At 44.5% G+C, this 14,139-nt stretch overlaps 1 protein-coding gene across 1 annotated transcript in view; it reads left to right on the plus strand.

Annotated features, from left to right (window-relative positions):
* Positions 1-14,139, plus strand: part of LOC124795175 (serine/arginine repetitive matrix protein 1-like) — a 475,479-nt gene that overhangs the window by 75,922 nt on the left and 385,418 nt on the right. The window contains exon 2 of the mRNA XM_047259074.1: positions 3,460-3,559. Coding sequence (XP_047115030.1) covers positions 3,476-3,559 — 84 coding nt within the window. The 5' untranslated portion in view covers positions 3,460-3,475. The remainder of the gene's footprint in view (positions 1-3,459; positions 3,560-14,139) is intronic.

Below are 14,139 nucleotides of genomic sequence, written 5' to 3' on the forward strand. Positions count from 1 at the left end.
GTGTGACGTGGGCCGAGAACCTGCCCAAGGACTATCAGCTTGAGCTCTCACGGCCAACGGGGCAGCCACAGCGTTCTTCCCAAACGATGCTGTCTCTGTCCTGCTTCGTGCAGGCTTTGAAGTATTGTCATATTTTCTCCTGTTTAGTATCCAACTTCAGATATGCTCGGAGGAAACTGTGACAGTGAAAGCACTAAGACTTATTGCCCACATAACACTTGCGGCGCAGTAAATAGTTAAAAACAATAATGCTGTTTTCGTCTAAAACCAACAGTTGCTAAAGATTTTAAGTAAATACTGCGTAATAAATCGCAGATCCTTCTTTACGTTTCTTACTTCTGGTTCATTTACATACATATGAACTCCTTATCTCACCTGACGATATTAATATAGACAAGATACGACACAGCTTACTAACTGAAAAAAAATGCTGTTAGAATAACACATTCCTAGCACCCTTTAGGGGCGTAACACGTGAGTGATTAGAAGGTAAGTAAGAATAATCGAAAACTAGTAATATTAGCATCAAATCCATAGTGTTGAGGGGTGCTGTCCCGGTAAGTGACATTCCTGACGGCGTTTAAGCTTTAGGAGTAGGGTACCATTGGGCAGAGTTGATATAAAAAAGTTTAGAATATGTGTTTAACAAGTTCCAATAGGCTGTCTTTATTTTTGCTGTTCACATGTACTATATGTTCTCGGTTTTAGAATTATATTGAGAATGGCGTACCTCACGTTGTAAAGAAGACATATACCATCGCATAGTTAGCTGATATAGAGTTCATAGAAATTAAATGCGAAAAAAATTTTGTTTGTAGGATGCATGACACAATTAACACACAGTTAAACGGACCTAAAAGAGACAGAAATAAGGGTCAATACCTTTTGCACCAACTACTTCCGTTACAAAAATAAGAGTGTTCGACATTCGTTGGTATCTCTTATATCTTTAAAAAGAGTGCTTGGCGACTGTACACAGCGGAAACTCGTCACACTGACGCAGATATTCTAGAAATATAGCTGATTATATTTATCATTTAAGGGTCTCCTAACCATAGGGAAGTTGTAGGACATTAGGGATCACAAAATGTAACTTGTATCGAGAATACAAAACTTTTATTTAATCTAATCTTGTGAACAACTGACAATGAATAATACAGAGAAATCTTCTGAAAACAGAAGCAAACAGAGATAAAATAACTCTAAACCTCTTTGGACTCGTGTTTAACTGGAAGACTGCAAAATAAAAATAAGACTTCCACGTGTGAGCTGCTCGCAAAAACAAGATAAATGAAACAAATATTTATCTAGATAATTTAGTGTTAAAGATGTACAACCAAATGAATTAAATGTGAGCTGCACACAAAATGGTTTACGCTCTGCCAGAGCTGAACATACGTTAAACTACAGAGAGAAGACGCCAGTCTGTACTAGATTTTAGCTGGGAAGCGAATCCTCTCCACTCTTAAGTTCTCATTTCAATTCTCATAATCCCCAAGCTCCACTTGGTGGGGAGATTGATAGCTGCTGCCAGTCTGATGGACGAAAATGTTCCCTATTTTACGTAAAAACCAGGGAAAGCACCAGAAACTTCCCATTCAACCTTGCAAAAAGCTTCAAAGTGGTTCAATATGGTTGGTACTTGTTTCGAACAGTTTCTCTGCATTGGTTATCACTGCTCTCGCCGCGCCTAGTGGCAGGAGCGTTACTTCAGATCCAACAGTCTGCAATTTTGGAGGGAAGCAACGAGCTTCTTCACGTCAGGGAGGCACTGGTAGGCGACCTCGTCTTTGATATTTGGTGAGAGAAGCAAATTTCACCCTCAAGTGCCTTCAGGGGAAAACTGTGGCCACCGACCGCGCCTTGACTGTGGCAAGCGAATTAGCGCCAGGGACTATTTACAATTAGCATTGCGGGAAACAGCACCAGTTTCCGGGAAAATTAGCTGTCTTCGAGGAGAAGCTGTTCCCTACTTTTAAGAGCTGTGAAAAGCCGTCTGCCGACGGTACAGGACTGCCGAGGCCTCAAGACCCACTACCTTCAGACGAGAAATCTAATACTTTCCGCTCCCAGCAAAGTGTATGGAGCTCACACAATTAATTATCGCGTAATCGTAACATAGCTGAAACAAAACCTATAGCCCGCTTAAAATAGTTCTAAGCTTAATACTAAATATCTCTAAACATTCAGCACTAACCGTTAATATTTTTACGCATGTTATTGGGCACTAACCCGTTTATTCTAAGGCGGCACTAGTGTGCGATACTAATTTTACTTTCGTTAACGGTGGGGATTAGCTTCTCTCTTCCCACACCGACCTTAGTATGAGTCGAATAATTCTTGAAGTATAACCTTCATTGGAACTAGACACTAGTCAGCATACTAACGCAATTCGCTACTGGCAAACCATTTGTGCTGCAGTACCTGCTTCATAACATACAGTAGGAACTAACCACGGCAACTATTATATGCCATATGTAACACACCGTCGAGTACAGTTCGAAAAAATTTTTACTGAGAACGGACTAACTGCAGCAAACTAAGCAATCACATCCAGACAATAATAATTTTTTCCAGCCACAGGTGTATAGTTTCTTATGACAAATTAGATAAAACAAGTCGAAACAAGAAACCAAGCTACTTAAAACAGAATCTAACCCACCTCACTTTCCTCTCTCAGACAACAGGCAGGGACCACTTGCGCTGAAGAGCAACGGTTGTGTGACAACACCCGGAACGTTGTTAGTTTCTCAAAATAATAACAACCAACAGATCATGACGTTCCCCTTGCACAGCATGCAGGAGACCTCTTCACCGATAGACAGCCTCCACAGAACTCACAACTACCACAATAAAATATCATCGTTCTCTGACGCCAATGTCAATGATACATCATCATCAATTAATAGCGGAGGGTTCACACTGACAAATGCAACTAACGGACAACGCAACTAGCAACTGGGCTATCAGGCTGATTGCATGCGACACTAAACGTACAGCACCAAAACACAGCTCACGTAGTTGTGGAAATAACACACTCAAACAACTGGATTTCCGAAGACTTGATATCACTGTGCTCTGGAAAACGCATTCACACAGACACTGACCTGCATGCGACCGTAAAGTACATACCCGAAACACCAAACCCACATAATAGTGTAAATCTCACTATGTAACCAATTCTATTTCGTAACACACGATAGCACCGTGCTCTAGGAAAACGTGCTCACGCTCATATTATGGTTAAGAGACGTGCACATGTGTCCTATCAAAAACACTCATTTCCCCCACTGGTGCTGACCCTGCCCATCCTCAGGCATTCCACGATTTTAGGCACTGTTTGAAAGGGTGTGTTGTTCGACCTTTATCTGTATTGCCTGGCTAATGTAAAGGTTTGTGTTAAAACTGCATTTTACTTGGTTGCAGCTACATTTTACCTACCATGATGTCGTGTTGCAGGACGAGAGGACGTGAGATGGCGCTGGTGCAGCCCGGTCTGCCAGGTGCCGCCACCACCACCGCCCCCGCCGCCCCCGTTTCGAGGCTGGCGCAGATGCAGGTGAGCAGCAACTTAAGCTTTAACGCTCTAGCCTTACCGCGCCCTACCAGCAGGGCAGAGAATGCAAGCTATCTTTATGCTTGCAATGTATGAACGTTAATGGCGTGCATTTCATAATTGTGAACACTTGTTGTCCCGAACACATTCGACCATTATTGTAATAATTATGGTTAATTTTAGCAAAAAATGAAACACTCTTTGCATTCACATGGCTTCATAAATGAAACGAACTGTTTCGTAACGCTTCATCCACAATTGCGGAAGAAATCAACCGTTTTCAGCAGCTTCTGAACGATAATAACGAAGATCGAAGTCCAGTTCCTTGCTACGCCAGCGTATTCAAATATGTCTAAGAAGTTGTTGCCTAAAATATTATAAAAATCTCTACAACCTTAAGCCGTAGGTAAGTACTCCGCAAGTCACGATGTGGTGTTTGGCGGAGGTTTCATAGTGTACCTGACTCATCTCATTCCACTCAGATCATCTATACAGCTATTATCCTTCCACATAGGCCATAATTATGCTCATATCCTTATGGTAACTACGAGAGATGTATTATGGAGGAGGTAGATGTTTCCTGAGTCATTCTGGAAGGTGGATTCTTGGGAGTATCTGAGTAAGCCTTCCTGCAATGCAAAATCCCTCTTATGTCGTCCTTCACTGCAGTTTGTCGAGCTTATCAATATAACAAACGGAAGTAAATATTCTAATTTTAATTTCTTATGGTTAAAAGCATCCAGGAAGCTTTCAAAGTATCAAATAAAAAATCTGGTTGCTGCTGTCTTCAGCAGAAGAATTATCTCCACTCTCTCACACTGAGTGAAGCCTCTATACTTTGCTTATTTTTTCATGTCATTAATTCCTATGGTTGGAGGAAAAATAAAACACAGGAAAAGCTTGCACGACTAGAGGGGCGGAGAAAATTAGGTGCCTTCGAAGCAAAGAGAATGTATATGAACATCACGAGCTTAGATGGCGAGCCAATAACAGCAAACGAGGCAACTCTGAAAAAGCATCTCGGGATTCCAGCTTAGTTATTGCTGTGTATATACTTCGTAATGGCATCTGTCTCTTATAACATAGGCTGATTAAAGTGGAACTGAAGAACTCTTGACGCTAAAACAGAATTTGGAAATTTGTGGTAAGGACTATGGGACCAAACTGCTGAGGTCATCGGTCCCTAGGCCTACAACCTACTTAATCTAACTTAAACTAACTTACGCTAAGACAACACACACACACACTTATGTCCGAGGGAGGAATCGAACCTCCGAAGGGTGGAAGCCGCGCGGAGCGTGACAAGGCCTCCCAGACCGCGTGGCTACCCCGCGCGGCACTAAAAGAGAGAGAAAACATTTGCATGTGGATGATTTTCAATCGACTTCTGGAAGTTAGAAATTACTGGGAAAACCGGGATTTTCATATATAAGTTGAGAAACACTCGGAGTGTGGAATGAGATTTTCACTCTGCAGCGGAGTGTGCGCTGATACGAAACTTCCTGGCAGATTAAAACTGTGTGCCGAACCGAGACTCGAACTCGGGACCTTTGCCTTTCGCGAGCAAGTGCTCTACCAACTGAACTACCCAAGCACGACTATCGCCCCGTCCTCACAGCTTTACTTCTGCCAGTGTGTGCTTCACCATGGGTGTAGACTGAGGTGACAAAAGTCGTCGGATACTTCCTAATATCATGTCGACGTCCTTTTGCTCGGCGTTGTGCAGCAACTCGATGTAACGTGCACTCAACAATTTTTTGGAAATATTGAGCCATGCTGCCTCTATAACTAGCCATAATTGCGAAAGTGTGACCGTTGCAGGATATTGTGCACGAACTGACCGCTCGATTATGTCCGATAGATGTTCGAAGGGATTCATGGCGGGCAATCTGGGTGACCAAATTATGCGCTCGAACTGTCCAGAATCTTCGGACATGGCATATTGTCATCCACAAAAATGTCGTAATTGTTCGGGAACAGCCGACCGCGGTGGCCGAGCGGTTCTAGGCGCTTCAGTCCAGAACCGCGCGACTGCTACGGTCGCAGATTCGAATCCTGCCTCGGGCACGGACGTGGTGATGTCCTTAGTTTAGTTCGGTTTAAGTAGTTCTAAGTCTAGTGAGGGACTGATGACCGAAGATGTTAAGTTCCATAGTGCTCAGAGCCAGTTTTTGTTCGGGAACATGAAGTCCATGAATGGCTGCTGATGGCCTCCAAGTAGACAAACAGCCATTTCCAGTCAATAACCAGTCCAGCTGGACGAGAGGACCCAGTCCAATCCATGTAAACATGGCCCACACCATTATGAAGTCACCACCAGCTTGCACAGTGCCTTGTTGACAACTTGAGTTAATGGCGTCATGGTGTCTGCGTCACACTCGAACCCTAGTCAGCTCTTACCAAATGGAAACGGGATTCATTTGACCAGTTCCTGTTACCAAAGGCACTCCAGTGAATCGTCTGTTGCCATAGACTGTTAACGCCAAATTTCGTCGCATTATCCTTACGGATACGATCGCTGTACGATCCGTATTGATTTTTGCGGTTATGTCATGCAGTGTTGTTTGTCTGTTAGTACTGACGACACTATGCAAATGCTGCTGCTGTCGGTCTTTAAGTGAAGGTGTCCTTGGTGAGAGGTAATGTCAGTAATGCGGTATTCTCGTCACACTCTTGACACTGTAGGTATCTGAATATTGAATTCCCTAACGATTTACGAAACGGAATGTCCCATGCGTCTAGCTCCAACTACCATTCCACTTTTAAAATCTCTTAGCTCTCGTCGTGCGGCCATAATCACGTAGGAAACCTTTCCACATGAATCACCTGAGTACAGCTGACAGCCCCACTAATACACTACCCTTTTATATGTTGTATACACGATACTGCCGCCATCTGTATACACTGAGCCAAATCATCACGACCACCTGCTTAACAGCTTGTTTGTCCGTCTTTGGGACGAAATACTGTACATCACTGATTTTGTGTATCAGGAATTCGACAGTTTGAAAATGAAATGGCTCTGAGCACTATGGGACTTAACAGTTGAGGTCGTCAGTCCCCTAGAACTTAGAACTACTTAAACGTAACTAACCTAAGGACATGACACATCCATGCCCCAGGCAGGATTCGAACCTGCGACCGTAGCGGTTGCGCGGTTCCAGACTGTGGCGCCTAGAACCGCTAGCCCACTCCGGCCGGCTCCGACAGTTTGTTGATACGTTTGTGGTGGCATGTGGCATTAGATGTCTACCCACTGGTCATGTAATTCGGTAAACAACGGGCCGCAGATTTAAGTACGCGGTAATGGCACCCGTTAGCGACCCAGATGGATTCCATAACATTCAAATCAGGCGACTTTGGTCGCCGACATATCAACGTGAGTTCACTGTAATGCTACTCAAACCACTTTAGCGTGGTTCTGGCTCAGACACATGGACAATTCTACTGCTTAAAGACATAAAGCATGAACGGATGCAGGTGTTTCGCAGCTGTCAGCGTGCCTTCGATTACTACCACAGGTCGCTTTCAAGTTCAGGAGAATGTCTCCCATAGCATAATATTGCTCTCATCAGCTGCTCGTTTCGAGTCGCCGTTCACTTCGATGGCGGCGTTTGTGGAGACGACCAGCGACCTCTTGTAACAAAAATGCCATTCACCCGAAGAACCGACACGTTTCCGTTGATCGACGGTCGAATCCTCGTGGTCCCGTGCCCATTATAATCGTATTGATGATGTCATTGGGCCAACATGTGAACATGTAGGGGTGGCCGGCTGCGGAGCTGCATGTTCAGAAATGTGCGATGAATGGTGTGCTCCGAAACACTTATGCGTGCACCAGCAATGCGCCCTTTCGGCAGAGATGCTACAGATCACTAACTATCCTATTTTACGGAGCAGACATGCCTCCGAACGCCATGTTCTGTGAAGAGTCGTAAACGTCCAACCATTTAGCGCCTAGTCGTGGTTTCACTGTTCGTCTGTCTTTCTGAAGCTGTTCTCGACAGTAGCGCGTGAAGATTCGAACAGCTGCTCCGTTTTTGAGATACTTGTTTCAAAGGTTCTGCGTTACAATAATCTGCCCTTTGTTAAAGTCGCTAATCGCGTTGGATTTCCCCATTTGCAGCTCATATCTTCCCCCGTCCGTGTGTGCAACGCTTACATACTTTTGTAGTCCGCGTCACGTGCCCACAACGCCACCAGGCAGCATGCAACGTCGCGATGGCCAGTGTTCATAATACTTCGACTGATCAGAGTGTGTGCGTGCATATCTCTATCCTATGACTTGTCACCTCAGTGTGTAACATCCGGTCGCTGGCTCCACTCAATACTGCAATAGATGTGAATCTCTGACAGTGTTACCCACTCTTGCTGGCGAGGCGTCAGAATATAGTACTAAAAAACCGATGGCTTTAAGACAACACGTAAAGTGTTCTCCGATTTATACTTTTTTGCATGTGTAGACTTCAGGCTTTAACTACACTTTAATCGTCAGTCGATTACAGCAAGGACCAAAATGGCAAACAAGTCCTTTTCGGCAGCTGTCTGTCTGCAGCCTTTGACACAAGAGCTTATATTTACACTACTGGCCATTAAAATTGCTACACCAAGAAGAAATGCAGATGATAAACGGGTATTCATTGGACAAATATATTATACTAGAACTGACATGTGATTACATTTTCATGCAATTTGGGTGCATAGATGCTGAGAAATCAGTACCCAGAACAACCACCTCTGGCCGTAATAACGGCCTTGATACGCCTGGACATCAGGTCAAACAGAGCTTGGATGGCGTGTACAGGTACAGCTGCCCATGCAGCTTCAACACGATACCACAGTTCATCAAGAGTAGTGACTGGCCTATTGTGACGAGCCAGTTGCTCGGTCGCCATTGACCAGACATTTTCAGTTGGTGACAGATCGGGAGAATGTGTTGACCAGGACAGTAGTCGAACATTTTCTGTATCCAGAAAGGCCCGTACAGGACCTGCAACATGCTGTCGTGCATTATCCTGCTGAAATGTAGGGTTTCGCAGGTATCGAATGAAGGGTGGAGCCACGGGTCGTAACACATCTGAAATGTAACGTCCACTGTTCAAAGTGCCGTCAATGTGAATAAGAGGTGACCGAGACGTGTAACCAGTGGCACCCCATACCATCACGCCGGGTGATTCGCCAGTATGGTGACGACGAATACACGCTTCCAATGTGCCTTCACCGCGATGTCGCCAAACACGGATGCGACCATCATGATGCTGTAAACAGAACCTGGATTCATCCGAAAAAATGACGTTTTGCCAGTCGTGCACCCAGGTTCGTCGTTGAGTACACCATGCAGGCGCTCCTGTCTGTGATGCAGCGTCAAGGGTAAACGCAGCCATGGACTCCGAGCTGACAGTCCGTGCTGCTGCAAACGTCGTCGAACTGTTCGTGCAGATGGTTATTGTCTTGCAAACGTCCCCATCTGTTGACTCAGGGATCGAGACGTGGCTGCACGATCAGTTACAGCCATGCGGATAAGATGCCTGTCATCTCGACTGCTTGTGATACGAGGCCGTTGGGATCCAGCACGACGTTCCATATTACCCTCCTGAACCCACCGATTCCATATTCTGCTAACAATCATTGGATGTCGACTAATGCGAGCAGCAGTGTGGCGATACGATAAACCGCAATCGCGATAGGCTACAATCCGACCTTTATCAAAGTCGGAAACGTGATGGTACGCATTTCTCCCCCTTACACGAGGCACCACAACAACGTTTCGCCAGGCAACGCCGGTCAACTGCTGTTTGTGTATGTGAAATCGGTTGAAAACTTTCCTCATGTCAGCACGTTGTAGGTGTCGCATCGGCGCCAACCTTGTGTGAATGCTCTGAAAAGCTAATTATTTGCATATCACAGCATCTTCTTCCTGTCGGTTAAATTTCGCGTCTGTAGCACATTGTCTTCGTGGTGTAGTAAATTTTAATTGCCAGCAGTGTATTTGTATTGTGAATTACCTTCATAATTATTCAGATCAACGAGTGCCCCTAAGATATCCCTATTTTCTTGCAAATACACGCTGCATATGAAGAGTGCTAGATCTGAATCTGTTGTTCATCCGAGGGATGTTTATACCCTGAGAAAGGCTTCTTTCTGCTGAGTGGAGTGCACTTAAAGTGGTGGAGATGGTTGGCCGTGATAGCCGCTGACCGTCTGTCTGCCTCGTAACGGCCGACGCCCGTGTTGCCGGTTACACAGCGACCGGAAACAACTAGTAACAGATAAGAGAAAAGCTGTCTTACCTCAAATTGCATGTTTCCTTTCAGCTGTCAGGGAATTAAGAGACTGGTGTGTTTAGCACAACAAATCTTCTTCATTAAATGTCGTAGTAACATTAAATGCAGTATTAAGACTGTCGTTGAAATTAACTTTAACTGCATTTACTTGAGGAGAAAAATAAACAATATTGGCTATCTCTGGTGGGTTTAAACTGTTTCACTCCGCGACCACAACCCGGATTCCTTCGTTTGAGGATCAGTGCTGTTTTAATCAGGACCCCGACAATCTGCCTTACATCTTATAATGTTTAGCTGGTTCGGCACTATTTGTCTTCTACAGCTTCTTCCAGTATCAAGTTTATCATTTCTGGCGTCACTGGCACATCTCCAACTATTGTGTCTGCGCCTAGTGTTTTCCAAGGGCTAGTTATCTATTCCTTCTAGTACGTCATTCCTATCTACTACACCGGTTCATCTGATGTCTCTCATTCTTAAAAATTGTACTGAAATATTTCAAACGCTATGCCCGCTTTAAGTGGTCTGCTATATCGTTTAAGCGTAGCAAGTATCGCATTTAAGGTGCCGAACTGTGAAAATATGTGTAATTTTCCGATACTTGTCATGTGTTGAATAGATGAAAATCGTTCTTGAGAGAAACATGAATTTTGTGCTACAATGAAATCTTTGGCTTTTCAGAAAATAAGTTTTATAATGGATTAAGGCAAAACATTATCTGTAGTATTTTGTGTTTGCGTAAGTGATATTGTAATTCAATATACGAATTCACACAGGTGGAGCTGGAAGGAATTTTGCTTGCACTAGCGTTAATATATCTCCTGTAATTTATTGGCTTAGTATCTCGGATAGAAGTGAATACTGTAGACTACTGTCGAAATTGATATAGTATTCGATTTACTGTGGTTCGCATTAACGCTATAATTATTCACTGAAAATTATTCAGCCAAATCGAGGAGTTGTGCCTCTCTTCATACGTTAAGAATTTTCCAGTAGACAGCCATTCCTTCTTTCGAAGGCTGAAGTTCTTTCGTTCTCGCAAACATTCGTGGGACGTATTAAAATGATGGGGCCCTTCTTACTTAGAGTCAGGTGTGACGATGTGTGGAGCGAGTAACTGTGATGAATAACTGAGCTGCGTAATGTTATGAATGTGTGATCATTTTAGAATTGACGTACAGCAATCCTCGCTAGAATGTTTTCCTCGGAGTTCAGTAACCTACATCACGAATACTTTCTTTATTTGCAACCATCTGACTCTCATTTATTTCGAAGTGCGTGAGAAGAGTCTTAAATTTAACTCGTCCAAATACGTCATGAGTGCATTTGGAGAGTAGTGCAGTGTAAAGAATAAGAAAGAGGTGGAGAGTGACGGAGAGTGTAATCGGGCGCTACTGCGCAGCCAACGGCATCAAGGGAATCTCCGAACTTGCCCCCTCCCCTAAAATTTCTTGTGACCCTCCACTACCCCCTTCCTGTTCCCTGAAAATGTTACTTGCGATCATCCCCACTTTTTACTTGCCACAGATACTTCATTTTTTAATAGTAATAACAATAAAATATACGAACTATATTTTAATATGACAATAATAATCTGTTTATATCAGTACTCATTATTTCGGTTTGGCGCAACTTCCAAGAAAGTGGAATTCAGAGAAATACTTGAAAAGCGTTCGTCCAAAAATTTGAAAACATGCCATGCAGTTAACTTAAAAACTGTATTGGTAACAAACTACTTGTTCACATTGCCTAACACACAGCACGCTAGCTTGCGGGTGACGAAGGGAACTCAGACCAAGATCGAATCAGTGCTACGGATTAACGACTGTGGCTGGTGCACCGCTCAATATGAATGTGGGATCTTAGCCGACTTCCCTCGCTCATTTAGACCAATGCTGCGCTGATCCCCAATTTCTGGCTCAAAAAAGACGATATGCAAACAGTTAAAGTACTACCATACACTGAACAAAGTTTCCACGATTCAAACAGGTGGCTTGCATAGATGGGCTTCTGCTTCCTTATGCTCGTTCCCTGAGCGTGGGACTACTTTGATTTTGAGAAACAGGTGGTGCGCACGACTTCGCTCCCTTTAGGTAACTGACGACTTGTCGACGGGAAGAGCATCCGGCCTCAATGGTCAATGAAATTTACCAAACCTCGAGTACAGCGGACCCCGTACTAAAAGCAGAATTAATACTCTATAAATGAAGAAAATAATACTAACGAACTTTCAAAACTTCGACGTCATAATTTACACAGCGTAAAAGAGAATTTTTGGCCCATTACTGTCAGTATTTCACTTAGCACTAAGAGTATAAACACACATTCTGCTTATTTGAACGTGTAATTGAAAGAAATACTGTTTCTTTCAGTCATCTGGGAAGCCAGTATTCCCGTTACTTTTTTCCTTAGTAGAGGGTTTTCCCCTTCGTCTTTTCTTCCTCAACTTCCGTCGTTTGCCCGTTCCACTTGTGGACCTACGAACAGCCGGATTCGTTGTTGATAGCAGATGCGGTCAGCCTGTGAATATTCGCCTTTACCTGACTACAATGTTACGGATCACGCCGCAAGCCCATCCGTGTGAACAGGAGCTCACACAGCCAACTGAAGAGTGTACCGCGTTACGGGTGGCTTGTAGTTAATATAACTCTTTACCATTTTTATCCGATGGCAGCATATGCCACCTGGGGTATGGTAGATGTACTGATAATAGTTTCAACCTCGTTCGCCAACAGATAGCATAGTGACATAACTACCAGACCGCCATCCATGTCTACCCTTTAATAGGGAATGCTCAGTGTGGTGCAAACGTGCGAAGCAAGCAGGCAACCATGGCACGGGGACGCACTCGTGCTTTCTACAGCCAACTGAGCGAATTTGAAAGAAGTTTAACTGTGGCCTTCCCAGTGGCGGGATGGTCCTTTCGGAGGAATTGCCACGAAGTTGGACGTGCGGCGTCAGTTACACAACGATGCTGTTGTCGGTGGTCACATGAACATCCACACATCCGTAGACGGGTTCTGACCATACACGCAGCACAGAAGTTCTCCAGCATCGTCGTATTGTAAAGGCAGCAGTGGCAAATCGTAGTTAGCATAGCACAGATAAGAGGATTTGTGAGTCCAGACTTGCCAACACGAACCGTTGCGAATCGGTTATTAGCAGTGGGACTACGGCCACGCACCCCTCTAGCCCGTCCTCCACTCACGCGACAGCATCGACATGCACGGATCGACTGGTCCCGTCAGAGAATCACTTGGAAGATGGAATGGCGTGCTATGGTTTCCAGCAGTGAAAGCTGACTGCAAGCAAGTGATGGTCATTTTCGCGTCCAACTTAGGCCTAGTGAGCACTGTCTCTTAGTCCATTCATTCAAGACACAATGGCGCCACCCCAGATCTTATGGTCTGGTGTGCGACAAGCTGCAACACTCACTCACCTTCGGTGATTTTGGAAGGGACGCTAACCAGCTCTCGGTACGTGCAGAATGTTGTTAGAACCGTTCTTTTGCCGCTCTTGCAACGGGAAGGTGATGTGTTGTTCCAACAGGATAATACTCGCCCACACACTGCCCGTGAAACTGAACGTGCTCTTGGAGACGTGCAGCAACTTCACTGGCCAGCACGATCTCCAGACCTGGCTCCAATCCAACATGTGTGGGATACGATGGGACGAAAAGTGACTCGTGCGACTCGTCAACCACCAAGTCCTAGAGAATTACTTGAACAGATCGCATAGGCATGGCAAACGTATCCCGGGACAGTACTCGCCATCCGCACGATCGACTGGATGTCAGTGTCAGCTCCTGTATTGTCGGACATGGAGGCTACACCACGTACTAATATGGCTATTTCAGCACGAGTCGACACATGGTACCTCAGAATCGCTTGTGCTATTGATCTGTAAATGTGATGATTTCATGTACTGCACATGCACTGTTGCAGTAATAAGTCTTGTGTGAATTAGAAACCTCTAAAAGGTATACTAATTATTTCCGGTAGTGTATAGTCTATATATTACACCACTGGCCATTAAAATTGCTACACCAAGAAGAAATGCAGATGATAAACGGGTATTCATTGGACAAATATATTATACTAGAAGTGATATGAGATTACATTTTCACGCAGTTTGGGTGAATAGATCCTGAGACATCAGTACGCAGAACAACCTCCTCTGGCCGTAATAACGGCCTTGATACGCCTGGACATTGAGTCAAACAGAGCTTGGATGGCGTGTACAGGTACAGCTGCCCATGCAGCTTCAACACGATACCACAGTTCATCAAGAGTAGTGACTGGC

Source organism: Schistocerca piceifrons, chromosome 4, assembly GCF_021461385.2.
Source record: "Schistocerca piceifrons isolate TAMUIC-IGC-003096 chromosome 4, iqSchPice1.1, whole genome shotgun sequence".
Classification (NCBI taxonomy): domain Eukaryota; kingdom Metazoa; phylum Arthropoda; class Insecta; order Orthoptera; family Acrididae; genus Schistocerca; species Schistocerca piceifrons.